The sequence below is a fragment of the Salvelinus namaycush genome, chromosome 22 (assembly GCF_016432855.1).
Source record: "Salvelinus namaycush isolate Seneca chromosome 22, SaNama_1.0, whole genome shotgun sequence".
NCBI classification, from domain to species: domain Eukaryota; kingdom Metazoa; phylum Chordata; class Actinopteri; order Salmoniformes; family Salmonidae; genus Salvelinus; species Salvelinus namaycush.
The window spans coordinates 19,501,389-19,523,717 of NC_052328.1; the positions used below are offsets into that span (position 1 = coordinate 19,501,389).

General features: G+C 41.6%; 1 protein-coding gene across 1 annotated transcript; it reads left to right on the top strand.

Moving 5' to 3' along the window:
* Positions 1–5,274: 5,274 nt before the first annotated feature.
* On the top strand, positions 5,275–20,920 carry LOC120017641 (filensin). The gene is made up of 8 exons (XM_038960545.1): positions 5,275–7,143; positions 7,820–7,880; positions 8,602–8,697; positions 16,060–16,152; positions 17,093–17,206; positions 18,261–18,481; positions 18,907–18,998; positions 19,423–20,920. The coding sequence occupies exons 1-8, from the start codon at positions 6,773–6,775 to the stop codon at positions 20,349–20,351; spliced, it is 1,977 nt and encodes a 658-aa protein (XP_038816473.1). The 5' UTR covers positions 5,275–6,772; the 3' UTR covers positions 20,352–20,920.
* Positions 20,921–22,329: the final 1,409 nt, after the last annotated feature.

The window sequence follows — 22,329 nt, forward strand, 5'->3', positions numbered from 1 at the left end:
AAGAGAGAGAGAGAGAGAGAAAGAAAGAAAGAAAGAAAGAAAGAGAGAGAGAGAGAGAGAAAGAGGAAGAGAGAGAGAGTACAATGACGCAAATAATACAATTTAAAGCTGTTGGGAAAATAAAGCAACAATCATGCACACATATGCAAATCAACAAATTAAATAATCACTTGTTGCAATTAAATGCAAACTGAGTTCGCTAATTGCACCTTGAAAAAATGAGGAGGTGGAATATTGCATTAAATGGTTTCTTATACAAACCAGCTCGTCTCTATTTACCAAACCACTGGGACTAGATCATTTAGCCCTACTTTATAATGAACCATGGCATACCTGTCACCTTTGGAGTTCCAGCTGACTCAATTTACATCTGTGCTCTTCCATGATTAGACTGTTAGGCTATGTTGAATTATCAAGTGCAGAAAACATCCCATCTTTCTCTCACACCAATGGAAAACAATATGAATTAGGACTTATGCACTGTTCAATTAAGCATCACACAGACATTTTAAGATTAAAGCTTTAACTTTAAAAATGTTATTGGCCTATATAATATTTAATGAGCTGAAGCTGCACCACTGTGTTGTGAAGAGTTATCCTGACTGATATGCTACAAACACACGACTACGCACGCACAAGGTATTTTTCTACAAGTGTTTTCAACATGTGAAATGGATTCCATTCCATTAAACCTCTTTGAATGAAATAAGCAAGTGGACATGGGCTAGAGAAAACCAAAGAAATCCGTCACTGTGGGTACATTATTCAACAACGCAGTGTAAATTACATTTTGCAAAGATTTACCGTTGTGGAAAGTAACATTTAAACTTGTCTCTCAAAAAGACCACCACTTTGATACATGAGAAACTGAAAATATATCCAGAATACTGACTTGCTTTCAGAAGATCCCAGGAATTGTTGTCTTTTCGCATTATCAATCTCATCTTGAGCAGTTCATGTATTTAACATGTAGTCTAGCCCACGTCCCCAGGCAATTACTTTCTGTAGGCTATTGTAAGAAAACAACAGGTCCTCTCCTCTTCATCACTCCAAATGCACTGTCGCTCCTGTCCTTCCTGCTGTTCTCTCCTCTCCACCAACGTGCTCCTAGAGAATAAAAAAATATGCTTCCTCCTCCTCTCCCTCTTCTGGCAATGTGACACATACTGTTTCTTCCTTTCTAGCAGAGAGGCTTCCGCTCTAGCTGAGAAGGTGTTTTATAAAGGTGTCCTGTCTCAAGTCTTGAATGCGGGGTGAGTGTAATGTATGTGTGATGTTGTTCACTTAGTCACTAGTTGGATACGGCTTGTCCTGTTCCCTGTATTGACAGCTAGCATGTATGGTGGAAAATTGCAAGACTATGTTATAATACTTTTATTGCATCAAATGGTTGTTTTATGCAACAGAATAGAGTATTCTTAACTATTGTGTGTGTGTTCTACTGAGGAAGGGCCTCTGGGAGATAGCACTGACAGGAGATAAAACCTAAAGAGCATTCCAGAGCATGAGTTCATGTTTTTGTTCTATACCGTACCAGGGAGAGATGGTTCCAGTTTGGAGTCGGAGCGCCAGACACTGGTCTCTATACAATGAAAACTGTTGACACAGCAGATACTGTCTGCTATGTATTATAGGTATCTTTCATACAAATCTTAACCTTGTGACCCATTCTATATATCTGTTGTTCGTCATGTAGGTTGAAAGGGGTGTATCTTGGCTATAAAAGACCTTTGTACTTTTGTCTCGGGGCTCTCAACGAATCATCTGAGTGTGAATCGTCGACCAGCCATCATTACCTGAGAGCACTCAATCGATTCACTTTATATGTGTGTGTTGTATTGACCTGTTCCCTTATTAATAAGTGATTAAAGATTTAGTTTAAGTATAACTCTGACTTGCGTGATAAGTTTGTCTCTCCTTTGATAGTAAAGAAATTAACCACCACAAATGACATCACTGGCTTTGCTAATTGAATTGTGTTGCACCTGTTATAACGTTATAGTCTACTCAATGGGGAGATTTGCCAGTATCTTGGCAGAGTTCACAGTTCGCTCACTCATGGGGCCACACTGTTTAATACATTTCTAAAAGACAAATTCAAGACTATTCATAGGCCTAATGGGTGACATTTCTATTCTCTAAGTGACATTTTAACAAATTAGCTAGTTTGTATAATCACAAGATGTCCTTCCAATTAACACTTTGGCATTAGAGCTCGCATTTTAGCAATCAGTTATGTCAATGGCCAGACTGCATGTTACCCCTGGAAGCAATTAAATTGTTTTCCATTAGAAATACATGCACTGGTGTTTGAATAAATTTAAAAATATACAGATGAAGCATATACATTTTAACTCATTAGTTTTGATAATGAATATGCATCTGATAATGAATAAGCATATTTCAATGTATATGATGTGAAAATGTGTGTGTATGTGATTCTTTTAATGAAGGTGATGCCAAAGAAAAATGTCCATCCTGGATGGACAATAAAGTTTTATTCTATTCTATTGAAAGTCAACTTCCATTGTCCTCTTTGCTGAATATTTTTCACATGTTCAGCTCATTTGTGAATGCATCTTGTTTGGAAAGCAAGTTAGTGAGGGTATTAGTTTTCCTTTGTACCAGTGATGAGAATAACTATCTTCAAAGTAATGACTCTGGACGTCGGGTTGTGAAGTGAACTCTTCTTTTAGTAATAATACTTGTTCACATTATATTTAACAACTTGAGATTCTACAAACAAAAGTCAGGATAATCAGTTATCACTTGTACATAACTGCCGCGTTCTTCGCTTTTCTTACTACCTGTCGCAAGGCATTCTGGTACTTGCAGTCAATAGCGTAATCCAGTACTAACCAATACAACATAAATATGTATGTAGTTCTCTCAATCTCCATCACATGAATTCTAATACAATTACATATGTAAATAACTGTAAAGAAAATATATTTAGATACAGCTCAATGAATTAACTGTAAACATTAACTCTGTAACCCATTAAAAGTTACAACACCTGTACAGTACTGTATGTGACGAGGAAATGCTTCCATCATTATATCAGGTCAAGTTGTGCTGGAACATGACAGTAGTAGATATATGGGGCAGAAACCTTCAACTTATGTTTAATTTAATTAAGTAGTTAAGTAGAATTATGTACAAATCTATAGCCTGCACCAGTTTACCAAATTCTACACGAGCTACAAGCTATTAAAATGTCCTTATCATGACTACTGCAGTGATTTAATTACAATAACATAGCTTTAAGTTCATCCATGCACTCCCTTAACTATCTTGTTCTACTGAGGCGTAAAAGTAGTCATATGAATTGGAATGCAAATAAGTTACTTTTGGGATGTCTGACTCTATCAGGCTTTGGTGAATGAGGAAGCGATTGTTTTCAGAATTTGGAATGAGGGCTACTTTAGAACTCTGATACTGTGTGATTGGTTTCTGTGTGGGTTGTCGTTAAATTCTCTGCTTCGTTCTGTGTCCTGTCAAATATACTGAACAAAAATATAAACGCAACATACGGCAATTTCAAAGATTTTACTGTGTTACCGTTCACATAAGGGAATCAGTCAATTTAAATGATTCATTAAATAAAGGTGAAATAAATAAAAAATACCACCAACCATTTACATTTACATTTAAGTCATTTAGCAGACGCTCTTATCCAGAGCGACTTACAAATTGGTACCTGGACTGTCTTGTTTCATTACGCACACCGGGTTCCCATTCCCCCTGATTAGTATATATGTGCCCTCTGTTTCCATTGTCCTTGTCAGTTATTGTTATCGTGTCCATTGGTCTTGTGAGTACCTGTGTTGTATTGGCTTCCATGCTACGTGTTATTGTGCACTTGTTTTACAGGTCTCGTCCCATGTATTATTTAGAGGTTTACACCTCACTCTTTTGTTTGGGTGGAGAAAATAAAAACCCTTATTACGTATTCCTGCGCTTGTCTCCTATCATACAGCGTGACAGTGTTATTGTAAGGTAAAACAATAGGGGCCTACAGTGCACTGAACTTAGAAAATCTATAAATAACAAATTAATATTTACTGAACAAAAATATGAATGCAACATGTAAAGTGTTCTTTCCATTTTTCATGAGCTTAAATAAATATGCACAAAAAGCTTATTTCTCTCAAATTTTGTGCACAAATTTGTTTACATCCCTGTTAGTGAGCATTTCTCCTTTGCCAAGATAATCCATCTACCTGACAGGTGTGGCATATCAACAAGCTGATTAAACAGCATGATCATTACACAGGTGCACCTTGTGCTGGGGGCAAAAGGCCATATTGGAAACAAGACATTATCACACAGTAAATGTTCTCTCAAGGCTGCCTTTGGAAGTGCTTTGACAAGCAGGGTGCTCATTCTGTAGCAGATGAAGGTAAGAATTCTCAGTGCCAAAATCCATCGACATGGCTCTATGAAAGTTACTGTCATTATTCTTTCCAAAATAATAGAATGGACAAGGTCTCCTTTGCCAAGATAATCCATCCAGTTGACAGGTGCACCCATGTCTTAGCCTCTGCCCAGTCATGTGAAATACATAGATTAGGGCCTAATGAATTTATTTCAATTTACTGATTTTCTTCTATGAACTGTAACTCAAAATCTTTGAAATTGTTGAATGTTGTGTTTATATTTTTGTTCAGTAATACTAATACTAACATATATTTTACAGAACTCAGAGCCGATGTCCAGTTCTAGCTGCCTGCACTGCATAACTATTTTTTTCTCTGAATCCCTGGCTTTTCTAGGGTCAGAAGTGCTGATGTAACACATTGTGGCTTGTGCTCCATTCAGCCTTATACGGGCAGACAGCCCCTCTAGATCTGTCGAGTGTGACAACCCACCACACAGGACAATGCCCTAATGCACACACACACCATATGAACAAAATACACATACAATATATAAATACAATATATGTCAACACACAAACTGACACAGTTGGGTTAGGTCTTGAGGTCATGAAGTCATGTTAACGTACATAGCAGAGCACGGCTATTGCCCTGGAACAAGATGAGTCATTTATGCACTCAACCTATGCTACTCAACCAACACTGGTCTGCTGCAATGTGAAGTGAGGTCAAACATGCCACCCACCAGACACAGCTTAAATAGCATTGCTTGAGGCACAAGCATTATCAGTGTCCAGAGAGCCTCCCTGAAAAAAAAGCTGTTGTCTGGGTTCTATTTGCCATTTTTACGATTTATGTAAACATTCACAGAATTTCTGAGGTATTTCAGGTTGAGAGCTTTCCTGAAGGGAACACCATCCTCATATAAACTTAGACGAGAGAGAGAGAGCTCTTTGGCTTTTGGTGTGTTGTTGTGAGGTGAGGGTGGATGCAACACAAGCTCATTTGTACAGATACTAGTGTTACTGTGGCTGCTCATGGACTTGAATTTGCAAATTCCACAGAGGAATACACATTTTACAGTAACACCAATCCCACAGAGGAATACACATTTTACAGTAACACCAATCCCACAGAGGAATACACATTTTACAGTAACACCAATCCCACAGAGGAATACACATTTTACAGTAATACCAATCCCACAGAGGAATACACATTTTACAGTAACACCAATCCCACAGAGGAATACACATTTTACAGTAACACCAATCCCACAGAGGCATACACATTTTACAGTAACACCAATCTCACAGAGGAATACACATTTTACAGTAACACCAATCCCACAGAGGAATACACATTTTACAGTAACACCAATCCCACAGAGGAATACACATTTTACAGTAACACCAATCCCCATATGTGAAAAAGAAGCAGGCTGTCGATTTGTGTACAGTCAATACATTCAGAATATTCAGTAGACAAGTTGGGAGCTAAACCAAGCATTCCAAGATCGTCTGCAGTTTACTTAAGACCAAGCCCTTTGGTCCCATATGTATTTTTCTCATGCAGTTGATAAAAATGTATTTTTTACCCATGGGACAGTCAGTCAATTGTTGTGACTCCCATCAGTGGGATTGTAATTTCATATAATCTTTATGCAATTGGAACGGTTTGTATAATGTATGACTGACCATTTTCCTTATTTGTGCTGGATCTTGGCCAATGCTTTCTGTGGGTTATTGTGTGTAATAATTTAATGTTTGCGGACATCTATGAATATTCAATTCACTTGTGTGATGAATAATGTGACAGGGCTTGCCAATTTGTAACAGTTGGTATAATAACCAGTAGGAGAACAAAATAGCTAAAATCTGCTTTTGGGGTTACTAGGGTACTTTTGGCACATTAGTAATTGTCTATGGCCTGTAACAAAAACCTGCACAGCATGCTATTTCCACTTGGTCATGTGGTAAACCTAGGCCATAGTCCAAAATTCCCCATAAATCAAACCGAGATCTAGAAAAACAGTTGATTGGAAACAATGAGGCTTCTGATAATGGTCCATTTGACACAGCAATATTCCCCTTCGCCTGTCTGCCGTTTGTTTTTGTCTTTTTGCTCGATCATCATTGGCAGAGCTTTTGTATTGTCAGCCACAAAGGCTAACAAACTCTGGAAGGCCCTATGCGCGCGGCTTGCGTGGGATCAGGCCAGCAGGAGATTTGTGGGGGTCTATTTCGCAGCCGGCAGGGGCCGGGCAGCCTTTAGTCTAGCATGAGACAGCCAAGGGTGAGCACCCGAGTTTTCACACACTAAAGGTGTTGAAGGGGAGAACGCACTCCGGGGATAACACCAACCGAGACAGCGGGAGAGCGACAACCACCACCATGCACCAGACCAGTTACATGCACGAGGTGCGCAAGGAGAAGTATGAGCGCTCCGATGTCTTCGAGGAGCCCTACGGCCCTGACGCGTCGGCGGGCGCCTCGGCCATCCAGGGCTGGGAGAGCCTGCAGGAACTCAACAGCCGTTTCGCCCGCTACATCAACCGGGCACGCGTGCTGGAGCAGCGCAATGCCGTGTTCCGGAAGCAGCTAGAGACGCTGCAGCGGATGGAGGAGGCTAGCGGGCTCGAGGAGGCCTTTACCGAACAGATCGGCCTGAACCAGCAGCGCATCCGCGAGCTCTCCGCTGACCGTGCCAAGCTTGAGCGAGAGCTGAAGGACTCATGCCGCATGCTGGACGAGTTCACCAACAAGTAAGTGATGTCCGTGAGTTTGAAGGTGTGCTTGCGTGTATTTGTGTGTGTGCGTCAGTAAGGGTGGTGTGTTTTTTAAACTGATGTGTGGGTCAGAGAGAAGGAAAGTGTGGATGGGCCACCGCCTGTGAGTAAGCATTGCAGGGGTGAGGTGCCCTTCTCTAGACCAGATGCAGAGTAAACTGTTTGTATGCTGGTGAAGGCTTCGTTTCCCAGATAATCTGACTGTGATACATTGTCCACCTGTTGAAAGTCTGTCTTCAATAAAGGGGTTTATTGACATGGAAATGGCAGGTGCTGTGAGTTCAGTCATGGTAAGTGTCATGGATTTCTACCTTCTAACACCAAGACAGTACTAAGAGAAATGCTGCACATGGTTGTGTGCTGAAAAAAGATAACAAACATCCCTTTCAAGTGCTCTCAAGGGGAGTCAGGTTGATTAAGGAAAATTAAGAGTTAATAAAAACGAAAAAAATAATGTTTTATTGTCACAAAGATAGGTGTAGTGAAATGTGTTGTTTTACAGACATTGTAAAGTCAGTAAAGCCAGATAGAGAAAAGTTGATCCTCTCAATGTGCTCAATACACAAACTCATGTAAATCACAGAGCAATACAAGGTAGGCCACACATAATTCTTGAATGTATGTTTTGTGATTATGTTTTTGTACTCCAAAGATACAGAAATGAATGTGAGTATCAAGAACAGCTGCGGGGTACATTGGAACAACTCAACAAGGTATGTGCTTGAGTCCTATGACAATTTCCCCCGTTTAATTGAATGTAAAAAAACTAAATTAAACCTAGTCCCAGACAAAAAATAATTGGGCTTGCTTTTTAGTCCAGGACTAGGCCTAATCTGTTTGTGGGAAACCGCCTAATATGTTCAACTGTAATACAACTGCTAATCTGTCATGCCTCATTATTAGCGCCCTAACCATAAAACGCAACTTGTGAGCAAAGTTTTCTGCATAAGCCCTGTGCATGAAAGGGGCTTTGCAATGTGGAACAACAAAAAATATGTAATATATCATCTGTCTGGTTAATAATCTACAAGCTTTGTCCAGAGTGGTAGAATCATAATTATATTGTGTAACTGCAATCCTGATAGGACTTTGGGGCTGAGAGACAAAGCTTATGAGGTCAGGACAATACAGTGAGCTGATGGAACTGAATTAAAATGTCTTATCATATCGCTGTCTTTCTGGGTTAGTGATATCAGAGGCTTTAGACATAATGGAGGAATGTACTAGTGAAGAAACGGCTCAGTGTGGTGTTCAGATGAATAATAACCGCAGTGTAATACTGTGTGAGGCTTTATGAGGAGTGGATATCTAACTATCGACTTGCCTCTCTCTCTCTTCTCTTTTGCTCCCATCTTCTTCTCTTCTTTTATTTTCTCTTCTTTTCTTTTCTTCTCCTCTCCACTTGTCCTTTTCTCCTCTCCTCACCTCTCCTAGGAAGCTGACTATGCCCTGTTGAGGAACCTGGAGTTTCAGATCCACTCCCAGTTCCTTCAGGACGACATCAACTCCACCAAAGACAGACACAGGAAGGTAAGAGGTATACAACCTACACATCATCTGCAATCTATTACAAACTCATTCTGCCTTTATATTGTACAATCATACAATTGGCTCTGGGGGAAGTATTTTAGGTCAGTGGAGTGTACTAATCATTAAAAAAAATACTTATTGCAAAGGAAACTGGTACAGTGTGCATAGCATATCGCCTTTCAACCTGCAGATGTAGGATCTTAAATTGACCAGTCTCGCAACAGGAGTAACATAATCCTACAGCAAGAAGATTTGATTATAAAAAATATTAGTTTTCATAGGCTACAGTAGGCTATTAGGTGTTGCCTAGCGCTGCATTTCGGATACACTTGCATGTCGTACTGGAGACCATTACACTCCCTTCTGTATTTATTTAGACAGTGAAGCTACAACTTTTAATTTGGCTCTATACTCCAGCATTTGGGATTTGAGATCACTTTATGTATCTAGACCCCCCATTTGAAGGTGTAACATAAGTATTTGGACAAATTCACTTATAGTGTATTAAAGTAGTCAAAAGTGTAGTATTTGGTCCCATAATCCTAGCACGTCATGACTACATCAAGCTTGCGTCTCTACAAACTTGTTGGATGCATTTGCAGTTAGATTTGGTTGGGTTTTGGATTATGTTGTGCCAAATATAAATGAATGATAAATAGTGTATTGTGTCATTTTGGACTCACTTTTATTGTAAATAAGAATAGAATATGTTTCTGAACACTTCTACATTCATGTGGATGCTAACATGATTTCGGATAATCATGAATGAATTGTGAATAATGATGAGTGAGAAAGTTACAGAGGTACAAAGATCATTCTGCCAAACCATGCTAGCCTCTCACCATTACCAATAACAGGGGAGGTTAGCATTTTTGGGGGGTTGTGATATTTATCCCTCTGTGACTTTATCACAAAGTACAAATCCAAAATGCTGGCGTATAGAGCCAAATTAAACATTTTAGCCTCACTGTCAAAATATGTGACTAGTTTCAGGAAACTAGGGCATATTTCGCACGTCACAACTTCACAGGAGAGACTTCTGGAACATGTGAACTTTCATGTGCCTTAATAACAAGCTTGTATGCTGTAAATACGAATAAAATATCTGTAAATACGAATAAAATTGTTAAATGACGAGCCTAGTTGGTTTAGCCACGGAAAAAGTCAACTGAGACAATGAGTGGGCTGGACATGCCGAGAAACTAGTTTGGATTGGTCTGCCGTGTAGCAGGCTTCTGTCTATAACATGAGCTGTTACATGAGCTGTCAGTATGTGTAGGTTATCCTTTCCAACCCAGCTGTTTTGAAAGATATCACATAGTAGAACTGCACAAGTGTTGCTCTCCACTTTCTGGAGGACCGAGTTTTGAAATCAGTGGAATTAGAGTATGATAGCTAAGGAGATGGAGGAAATTGTGTTTGATTGCAAATATGCAGACAGAGTCGAAAAGAGAACACACAGAAGGTTGTTGTATAAAACACCTGTTTCCGGATTACATCTTCAAACTAAGGGCAACCATGGCATCCATGACAGAGAGGGAGAAGCGTCCATCCATTTATACGGGTAAGAGAGTCTAGCTAGCTACATTTTCAGATATTACACGTTTCTAATTTTGTCAAAATAATTTTCATTTAAAGTTAAAGTGCGATGTTAGCTAGCTATCTAACGTTAGCTGGCTGGCTCGCTAGCTAACCTTACATGTATGATCTGTGTAGTAATATTATTTGTTTCTCAGAGCCATTTGCATTGCGTTGTAGCCTAATGTTAGTTAGCTAACATTGAACCTGGTTGGTTAGCTACCTGCAGATTCATGCAGGGTAGTAACGTTATGAGTTGGTATTATGGTTTATTGTTTAGCTAATTAGCTACATGTCTAAACAAAAGACTCCACTACGCAAGTAACCATTTCAATAGAATGTTCATGATGTCACTGTGACAACTGTCTATAGACGTAGTTGGTAAATTCGCTCTGGCTATCTACTCTGATTTCAGTGCACTCTCGTCTGAGTGTAGCAGAGCGCAGAATAATAACTGACGAATTTACGAATGCTCAACACGCGTTGAATATGGCCTGTGTCAGTAAATGTTGGCAAAAAAGCATAATGAAATTGTTGCCAGCAGCACAGTTGCAGTCACCAACGCTCTGGATAACATAAAAGCAGCCTAACCAGCTCTGCTAGGGTGAGTAAAATGGTCAGAGTGAGCTGTTCTCTCATTTGTGTCTGGAAGTAGCTAACAAGCTAGCCAACTTTAGAAAGTTAACTTGGGTGCTTGACTGCTGTTGTTAGGTCAGAATGCTCGGATCAACCTTTTGGCCACTACTTCCAGTGTGCGCTCTGAATGCTCCAAGAGCAAAACGCTCTGAATTTACAAACGAACAATCGGACAACGCTCTGAGTTTACGAATGCCCAGAACACACTCTGGCACTCCAGATTAAATTTACAAACACACCCATAGTATAAACCAGCCTTTAGTCTTAAAATCTTTGGTTGTTTAGTACTCACATGTGAATCCTTAAAGAGATGGGTGAGGCTAAAGCTTAACAGGGTGTGAACAATGCTGAATGGGTATAGACAAAGAAGAGCTCTCCAGTAGGTGTACCAAAACATTCACGACCATTTTCTCAAATGTGAGGTTACATGTTTATCAACTTTCAAAGCAGAATTACTTTCCTATTGTTCCTCAACTGTAGTGTATGATATACCATTTTCTAGCTCTCTACAATTTCAAATTTTGCTACATAAGACCGAATCGAGCCGGTCGGTCACATATATATTGTAATGAAACAGCAGGGAGCAGGTCTCGAACCCTCAACCTTCTAGCCCGAAGTCCGGCGCGCTATCGACTGTGCCGCAAAAGCATGCTCGTGTGGCAGAGTCGATTCCCGCGCTTATAAACCCAGGGTCATTACACTACTCCCTCCTTTCAAAGAGCGCGTCCTCGCGCTAGCTTGCGACTCTACGTCTTACAGGAACGCGCTCACCGGCCAAGCACACGCACTGTCGTGGATGCAAGGTCCGATCACATCAGACACCAATGTAATGAAACAGGCAGAGAGGAGGTCTCGAACCCTCGACCTTCTAGCCCGAGGTCCGGCGCGCTATCGACTGCCGCAAAAGCATGCTCGTGCGGCAGAGTCGATTTCCGCGCTTATAAACCCAGGGTCATTACAATATGGAAAGGAGTGTATCTGTCTTGTGTTACTAAGCTATATAAAACAACGGTTGTCAATATGTATGTTACAAATTTGCAAAATGTATGATATGTTATGAATCCCAATTTTGTGGTGTCTAACGTTAGCTAGGTGGCTAACGCTAACGTTAGCTAGGTGGCTAACGTTAGCTAGGCTAGGGGTTAGGGTTTAAGGTTAGGGTTAAGGTTAGGAGTTAGGTTAAAATGTTAAGGTTAGGGGAAGGGTTAGCTAACATGCTAAGTAGATGCAAAGTAGCAAAAAAGTAATAAGTAGTTGCAAAGTTGCTAAAGCTGTCCGTGATGAGATTCAAACATGCAACCTTTAGGATGCTAGACGTTCGCCACCTCTCCACCCCGACCAACAACCTTACTTTTGTTTTTTGTTTTTGCCTTAAGTAATCTTCTGTCATATGTAACAATACCAAATAACATACTGTGTCATACTAATTTAAGTGTCCCGCGTTTACATGTACTATGTTATGTCTAGTCTATGAAACCAGGCTGGCATTTCAGGTAAACATTTTTACATTTGAATGTGGCAGTAGTAGGATCTACAGTAGTAGGATTTTTATTCTGTCTGGTGCTTTAGCGTTTGAGCGAGCAAGAGAGAAAGAGAACTGGAGGTTTTCAGTGCATTTAGGTAAATCACAAGGATTATTGGATTTTTCTGTGATCAAATTAAGATGCCACATCTGTATATTTATATATTAAAAAAACAAAAAAACATCCGTAATGCTTTGTTTACATCCGCCAGAAGGACCGTATAAATCCAATCAATAAATACTGAAACTAAATCTTTGACTAGTGAATTTAACAACCCACCTCAGTGCGTTGGTGTTTACCCTGCAAACACATTTTATTTGCTTAGGCAACATACTTAACGAGGCTATTAAATGTGTAATTGCACACATATTTACTCTTAAATTCTTAATCAGGTTAGGCCTATACTGATGCAAGTCAGGCAGAACACCTCAGAGAGTCAAACAATTAGACACATTTAAGGCTGAAATGATGAGCCCAGTGGTCTACCAAACTCTTCACACCACTGCCCTCATTTACAGAGGCTACAGAGGCTGCTGGTATTGGCTAGGTCATTAACAGCCCCTTGTAAACAGACAATATTGCCACGGCCTCTTTAGCCACATACTGTACCACATTTTGCTAAACCTTTATCGAATGGAAGTACCTTGTTGAAGTAGGCTACAGATGTCAGATCTTAACTTGATCACTCGTTTGTCACAGATCATTTTCCTGGTGCATCAGGAAATTCAAATGAGCCTTGTGATTCTCTGTAAATGAGCAGTTCTCTTTCTCCATGCGGGGGAAGTCAAGTCATTGGGATCAGGACTTGCTTTCAAAATAAGATTCTCGCTCACTCAAACACTAGGCCTAGGTCCTATTACTGCAACATTCAAATGTACAAACATTTATCTGAAATGCAGCCATACACATCAACAACCATTGTTTTATATAGCTTAATGACACAAGCTAGATCTTGGTCTCCACTAGGCTACGACATACAAATGTCATGTGTAGATTAAGGTTACGATTGAACTGTCAACATTTAGTTCAATGGTGGCCTGGGGTGGTCTAGCGGTTAGGGCTGCTGCCTTCCACGCCCACATATAGGTCTACAGTGTCGGCGTGGGTTTGATTCCGGCCCATGCCCTTCTGGCACAAAAAACTGGTCCTGTGTGGCTCAGTTGGTAGAGCATGGCGATTGCAATGCCAACGGCTCAGACACGAGAGGAATGTGGCAGGGTCTACAGTCAATCACGGACTACAAAAAGAAAACCAGCCCCGTCGCGGACCCCGATGTCTTGGTCCCAGACAAACTAAACAACTTCTTCTCTCGCTTTGAGGACAATACAGTGCCACCGACACGGCGCGCTACCAAAACCTGCGGACTCTCCTTCACCGCAGCCAACGCGAGTAAAACATTTAAACGCGTTAACCCTCGCAAGGCTGCCGGCCCAGGCGGCATTACTATCCGCGTCCTCAGAGCATGCGCAGACCAGCTGGCTGGTGTTTTTACGGACATATTCAATCAATAACTATCCCAGTCTGCTGTTCCCACATGCTTCAAGAGGGCCACCATTGTTCCTGTTCCCAAGAAAGCTAAGGTAACTGAGCTAAACGACTATCGCCACGTAGCACTCACTTCTGTCATCATGAAGTGCTTTGAGAGACGAGTCAAGCATCGTATCACCTCCACCCTACCTGACACCCTAGACACACTACAATTTGCTCACCGTCTAAATAGGTCCACAGACGACACAATCGCAATCACACTGCACACTGCCCTAACCTATCTGGACAAGAGGAATATCTACAGTGGGGAGAACAAGTATTTGACGAAACACACAGCCAGGGCAACTAAGGAGTGGCTCCGTAAGAAGCATCTCAAGGTCCTGGAGTGGCCTAGCCAGTCTCCAGACCTGAACCCAATAGAAAATCTTTGGAGAGAGCTGAAAGTCTGTATTGCCCAGCGACAACCCCGAAACCTGAAGGATCTGGAGAATGTCTGTATGGAGGAGTGGGCCAAAATCCCTGCTGCAGTGTGTGCAAACCTGGTCAAGAACTACAGGAAATGTATGATCTCTGTAATTGCAAACAAAGGTTTCTGTACCAAATATTAAGTTCTGCTTTTCTGATGTATCAAATACTTATGTCATGCAATAAAATGCAAATTAATTACTTAAAAATCATACAATATGATTTTCTGGATTTTTGTTTTAGATTCCGTCTCTCACAGTTGAAGTGTACCTATGATAAAAAATTACAGATCTCTACATGCTTTGTAAGTAGGGAAACCTGCAAAATTGGCAGTGCATCAAATACTTGTTCTCCCCACTGTATGTAAGAATGCTGTTCATCGACAACAGCTCAGCATTTAACACCATAGTACCCTCCAAACTTGTCATTAAGCTCGAGACCCTGGGTCTCGACCCTGCCCTGTGCAACTGGGTCCTGGACTTTCTGACGGGCCGCCCCCAGGTGGTGAGGGTAGGAAACAACATCTCCACCCCGCTGATCCTCAACACTGGGGCCCCACAAGGGTGTGTTCTCAGCCCTCTCCTGTACTCCCTGTTCAACCATGACTGCGTGGCCATGCACGCCTCCAGCTCAATCATCAAGTTTGCAGACGACACTACAGTGGTAGGCTTGATTACCAACAACGACGAGACGGCCTACAGGGAGGAGGTGAGTGCCCTCGGAGTGTGGTGTCAGGAAAACAACCTCACACTCAACATCAACAAAACAATGGAGATGATCGTGGACTTCAGGAAACAGCAGAGGGAGCACCCCCCTATCCAAATCGACTTTTGAAAATTCAATTTCAGGCAACCCTGTAGGGTACAGCTCAGTAATCACGCACCGACGCTGATGCCTTTTGGATGTCTTTTTTTGTTGCAGTCTTGACAGGCCTTGATTTCCACATCCACGGACATTGGTTTTTGATCCGAACCAAATCTGAACCAATCATACATGTGTATGTTTGGTCCAGATTTTGTCCGGTCTGGACCAGCCTTGATTTTGCCCAAACATAGACGTCTATAAATTACTTATTTTCAACTTTCATTCAGAACCCAAAATGTGCCTGATTTTTACATCAGGAAAATACATACAATACACTATTCTAGTTTTGTAGGGGTGACTTTTTTTGGTCTCACCTAGGGCGGCAGAATGGCAAGGACCGGCCCTGCTCCTAACCTTTCGATATCAGGGCGGACACTAACCACACGGCCACTGAGTTGGTTATGGATATTGTGTACTGTACAGACCCTGGATTCCAAATACACAGTGCACACGTAATACTGAGGAAAATAAAGGGATGACATACAGGGTGGGTATATTTAATAAAGTTAGGATTAGAGTACATAGACGTTGTGTACTGTACTCTAATCCCAACCATATTAAATACACCCACCCTGTATGACAGTCCCCTTTATTTTTTATAGACAAGGATCTAATATTGTCTTGGGGAATGTCTTAAATGCAATGTTTGTGTTTTAAAGGCAAAGTTTATTTTTCATTTGATACAGCAACAGTATGTATACAAGATCATTTCACGTAAAATATGTTAACTCATCCCCTCTCCTCGCCTCCGCTAATCTCCTCCCCTCATCTCCTCTATTCCTCTCACCCCACCACCCTCTCCCTGTAGAACCTGGCAGAGATCCAGACCTACGTGAACATCCTGCATCAGATCAACCAGACAATAACCCTGGTGCCCAACGTGGCCGTGGGCATCTCTGAGGTAAGGTCACCAGGCATCTTTCTGTGTCCAGGGGAACCAGCTGAGTCAGACCAGGGGTGTCAGACCCCCTATGTGAGCTGAAAGTGTCTTTGACTGGAAAATGTGTTGTGATGTGTTCCAATGTGTTAATGTGTACTGACATTTCTGTGAAGTGTGACTGCCTTTTATAATATGCTTCTGTTTATTATTATGACAGTTAATCCCAGCTCTGTGTGTCATGTTGTCCCTTTATAGAAAGTATGTTGATGCTGTCAGTCTGTAAGCTGTTTGCTTGTCTGTCTATGAAGTTGCAAGTAAAGCACTGTAATATAATGTACACCGAGTATACAAAACATGCTCTTTCCATGACAGACTGACCAGGTGAATCCAGGTGAAAGCTATGATCCCTTATTGATGTCACTTGTTAAATCCACATTAATCAGTGTAGATAAAGGGCAGGAGACAGCTTAAAGATGTATTTTTAAGCCTAGAGACAATTGCAACTCAATATTAGGAAGTTCCTAATGTTTGGTATACTCAATGTACATGTTGAATGCCTGTCTAGTTGTTCAGTGTGTATTATAACTGCCCTGTGGTCCCTTTGTGTGATCTCTATGTGTTATAACTGGCCTGTGGTCCCTTTGTGTGATCGCTATGTGTTATAACTGGTCTGTGGTCCCTTTGTGTGATCTCTATGTGTTATAACTGGCCTGTGGTCCCTTTGTGTGATCTCTATGTGTTATAACTGGCCTGTGGTCCCTTTGTGTGATCTCTATGTGTTATAACTGGCCTGTGGTCCCTTTGTGTGATCGCTATGTGTTATAACTGGCCTGTGGTCCCTTTGTGTGATCGCTATGTGTTATAACTGGCCTGTGGTCCCTTTGTGTGATCTCTATGTGTTATAACTGGCCTGTCTTGTCTCTGTGTGATCATTGTGTATTATAACTGTCTCTGTGTGAAGGAGCAGGAAAAGCAGCTGGCCCAGAGGAGAGTTCCAGCCCTGCAAAGCCAGCTGGAGGAGTACAAGAGCGCCCTCTGCCAGCTCCAGGCACAGAAGCTGCATCTGCAGACCGAGGTAGGTTCCTTTCTCCATTACTATGATAACTTAGCGAACATCTCATGCTCAAGTGTTTGAAAGTGTCACATTCCAAATCAACCCCTAGGCCCTACTCCCTATGCATATTAGTGAGGAAGGGAAATGAGGTAGCCACTTGACTTGAGGTAGACAGTTTACATGTACCCATGGAGGACAGTACATAAATTGGTTGTAGTTGCACAGGGGCACCAGTAGGTGCCAGTCATCACCTTTAGATTAGTGAGTAAAGATGATACAAGCAACAGAGAAGCGGGAAAATACAGGTGTATCTCTTAGAAAAATACTAGTAACAACTAAAAGACATAGAAGGATGATAAAACAACTCTCAATGTCTACCTCAAACTGATCCATAAGTCCATGTGTATTTTCTCCAAAAGTTGTGAATCTATTGAATAATTTCTTAAATAAGCATCCCTTCATTTTAGTTTTGTTTTGTCCCTACCTCTGCTTTCTTCCCAAATTATGCTTTTCACTTTGTTCATTTTCTGTAGCCTGTACCTCATGACTGTTTTTGTTTCCTAGCAAAATGTTTTCAAATGGCATTCTATAACTCAGACTTTTTAAAATTGTGTGACTATAATTGCAAGAAATCTGAATATTTTAATGAAATAATTATCATATATTTCTCTAAAAACTCTAAAGGCTCAATATTCAATCGGAGACAGGTTGCCATGAAGAAGGTTGAATACGTACGTGGGTTGAACACCAGTGTAGTACTACAGTTGTCACCACAACATCCTCAGAGAGTACAGTAGTCATGATGTTCTGATTTATTCTGTCTTTTTATAGTCAGACAGCTGGCACATTAGCATAGTTCGATGACCAAGCAGGAATGACAACGATCGCTTAAATAATCAGATGGGCAAAAAATTCAGTTGAACTTTTCTATTTGACATCTATTCTGTTTTTTATTTTATTTTTAATAAGCAGTGTACAGTAGCATACCATATGATAAAATGTTTCCCACATCTATATTGAAATGATAATCAGATTTATCTCTCTCTCTCTCTCTCTCTCTCTCTCTCTGTGTCAGACGTCAGTGATGGAGAATTCCATCAAGAGCACCCAGGAGAGCTATGACGATGAGATCCAGCTGTACAACGAGCAAATTGAGTCTCTGAGGAAGGACATTGAGGAGGCCGAGAGGTCCCTGGAGAAATACACCAACGAGTGCCGCCACCTGGCCATGTACCAGATCTCCCTGGAGAATGAGCTGGAGAGGTACAAGAGGATCATTGAGAATGAGGACAACAGGTAATTACTAACCACAACACACAGTGACCAGTGTCCTGCTACTGGATATTAGGAAGCACTTCAATGTGTTAACTCTGCGAAATGTCAGCCACATGGTGGCAGTGTTGGATATTATATTTGTGTGTTTTCCACCTCAGATTTCTTCAATCATGGTTGAATATCTCTTCAGGAGGGTTATTTATTTTTGATGTAATATTTAATCCCCTTTAATATGGCCTAATCCTTCTTTTGTTTACTTTATCAATACATCTTTTCTTTACAGCCTCACAATACAAAAATGGAAAAGTAATTAGAAAAAGGACAAAGGAATTTTCCTATTAGAATTACTAATATAATGTTTAGTACTAACACATACAAATACACTATCACATGCTGCTTCTGTGGTGGTGACCTAACTGATGTTTCTTCCTCATTCTCTTCCACAGGTTGAATTCAGCGATAATTGGGACTCCCATTACCTTGTTCACCACCAATTACCGCTTTACCCACACACCCACCGTGTCGAGCAGGGGCAGAGGTGAGGACATGCCACGTCTCATTCCACAGCTTCTTCACACTGATAGTCTCCATACATACAGAGCAGACACGTAACAACCCATCGTCATCATAGGCTATAACCACACTAGTTAGAGCCCTAATGAATACAGCCACACAGTGATGTGATTCCCACCCACTTAAAACAACAAACAATGGATCCTCCTGAGGTCTATACATGGATAATGGTGATCATGGTTAGGATGATCCAGGTTCCGCAGGATTCCTCTCCTTCGATAATGTGTTTTGAATTTTTAAAGTGTGTTTTGTCTTATATAAAGGTTCTATTCATGATCCAGGTTAGGATGATCCAGGTCCCGCGGAAGTCCTTTCCCCCTTCAATAATATTTGTAGAATGTTTAAAGTGTTTTGTCTCATATAACATGTTTATTTTGTTTATCTGCCAGACATCACCCAAGCCATCCAGGACATCAGCAGTGTCAAGCCTCGCCAGAAGAACCTGGCCAAGAAGGTCATGAAGAAGAAGGAGATCAGTCCCAAAGACGTGATGGACAGTGGCCAGGACGAAAGAGTCGTTGGAGCTGAACACATGGAGGATGAGAAGCGAGGGATGGCGGAGGAGGAGGACGAGGTGAATAGGGAGAAGCAGAGTTCGCTGTACACAGGTGTCCCTCCCCAGGACGTCCCAGACGGAGCTCAGATCAGCAAGGCCTTCGACACGCTCTGTAACATCGTCAGAGACCGCATGAGGAAGTATAAGAAGCCAGAGCCAATCGCTGACTTCTACACTAAGGGGCGCTATGTGCTGGTGACGGGTGATGGCAGCTACCCCCACCCCCATTTTTACACCTCCAGCCCCTCCGCTGGACACGTCTTTGTCACCATCTGCGACGGCATGGTCTCCCCTTATGACCCCTTCAGCCCATACACCCCCTCCCCTGACCCCCCTCATCCACAGCCCATGCCACCCCCTTGCCCCTGTATCCCCACCCCACCTTCCGACGGAGAGGGTGGCAAGGGTGACGATAAGGGCGGAAAAGGTGGTGGGAAGGGGAAATCTAGGGACGTAGATCCTACTCCCCCCCCACAGCCCAACCCTGCCCCAGCTCCAGGCCCTGACCCCAAAGACCCCAAATGCCCCAGCAATCCCTCCGGACCCAAGGGGGGTAAAGATGACAGTCGCCGCAGGGGCCTTCCTCCCATGCCCTCCCCCCGTGGCGCTAGCAGCATGCCCCCTGACTCCATGAGCTACGAGAAGGTGGAGATGGTGGAGTCAGTGGAAAAGTTCTCCAACGACCGCAAGACCAAGGGCTATGAGGAGACGGCCATGGTGGTGGAGACCATGATTGAGAAGACCAGCAAGAAGAAGCACTGAGTCTGAGGAGATTGACTTCGACCAAAAGAGCTGGACAGGCTCCTCACAAGTTCCACCTCACCTTATGCCAGCAAGAACAAACAATGAGACCAATATGAGTCTCTGCTAAAGACATTCTAAAAACACTGTTCAACCGTGAATGAGACCAACTGCTAAGAGCCAGTCCTCACATAGGAAACTGCTAAAGACTCCTTCCACATTCCTGATACTGCTCCTCTATTCACTCACGCTCTCTGGCTTTGTGTTCAGCAAGAGTTAGCTGGTTCCATAATGCTGCTGTTGTTGTTTCTACCTACGCCAATACCTTATGCCTTTACTGTCTGAAAACTCAAAGTACCAACATCGAAACAACAGCACAAGCCTCCTCGTCCCCCCCAAAATATAAAGTGAATAAAAACATGACTTTGATGTGTGAAAAAAATGGATTACATGCTACTGCCCTCATGGATGTTTGCCACCCTTCCAAATCAAACCTTGCCCCAAACCTCCACCCAAGACTTAATTTGTTCAATTGGATGCCATTGACCGCCCTCAACACAGTCTTGCTGTGTATAAAACTGCTTTAATAATAAACAATTATCAAGTTTCAAAAGCACAATGCTCTACTGTCTTTGTGTTTTCATGTTAAGGCCGCTTTTATGACACACTGTTGCTTTACAAACAAACGCCCCCAGTCCTTCTCGTCATCTCATGTAATTCCAAAAAAGATTAAACGATTCATATTATATTCTTTGAATAATAACAGCTGATGTTTCATATTTGTACTTTCTATGTACTGTATGCAATTTAAGCACTCTTTACCTACTTTATAAACATGATTGAAGGGTAGAGGCGATGGATGCCTAGTTTATATCTGATCACCCTGTTTGACTTAGATACTAGAGGAATATTAATTGCACCAAAGTGAGGACACTACACTAAGTAAGCTAGTGCAGTGTTTAGTAAACATCGGGACTCTCCCAGCCCAGAGTAAAAGGTGTTACATTGAACTCTGCAGCTACTGAAGGAAAGACAATGTTTCATTGAGGTGATCTGGAGGAGCAGACAGCGACTTCTGAACTCTGCATAATCCACTCTCCCTTAGAGGGACAGACAAGAGAGAGAAAAAGAGAACGAGAGAGAGTGTGTGTGTGTGTGTGCGTGTGACAGAGAGACAAAAGTAAGACAAAAAGGGGAGAGAAAGAGAAGCTAATAGTGTTTTATACTATATAGTCTCTTTACACAGTGTGTGATCTAAATGTCCCTGTGCTTTGTGCTCTCGAGTTAACAGATAAGGGCTTCCCATTACCGCATAGGCTTCAGTTAACTGGCAATGACCATTGTAAGGCAAAATGACTTACCTTAAAAAGTGGAATTGGAATACAGAGGCACGTACGCAGATTCTGACCTCTATCTCTCTGCTGGTCTTATTTCTCATCCTTATTCAAATGACAAAGGGACTGAAGACATGTCTGCTACCTGAATGTGCATTGCCGAGTGAGGCAAACCACTCAAGTGCTTTAACAAACAGCTGAATAGATTTATTATAGTATACCTTTTTAGGTGCACAGGTGTCAAAATTAATCACACGTTCCTTGTCTTGTTTATATAGAAACAGTTGCTTGTCACAAAAATATAAACAGAAAGAAGTATCACTGCTCTGATTGCAAGATATTCAACTTTAAGAATGACACAGAAAATCGTTTACAGTCACAAACTGTACAATAGTTGTTTTACCAGAGGTGGAGGGGCGGGGAAATGCAAGAACACCATATAGTGGATATATTCTGTTTATATACATTTTAGTAAAGTGTAAAAAACATAGACAGAAAGCAAGATGGGATGTTTTAGTTTTCTCTATAGAACAGATTAATTGAAGGTTACACTTTTATCATAATCGGATTACAAGAAACATCTATCGAAAGTGGAGGGCTAATATAAACACAGAAAAACAAAAAGCAGAGAAAAGGGAGGGAGGGGAGAGAAGGAGAGAAAGACA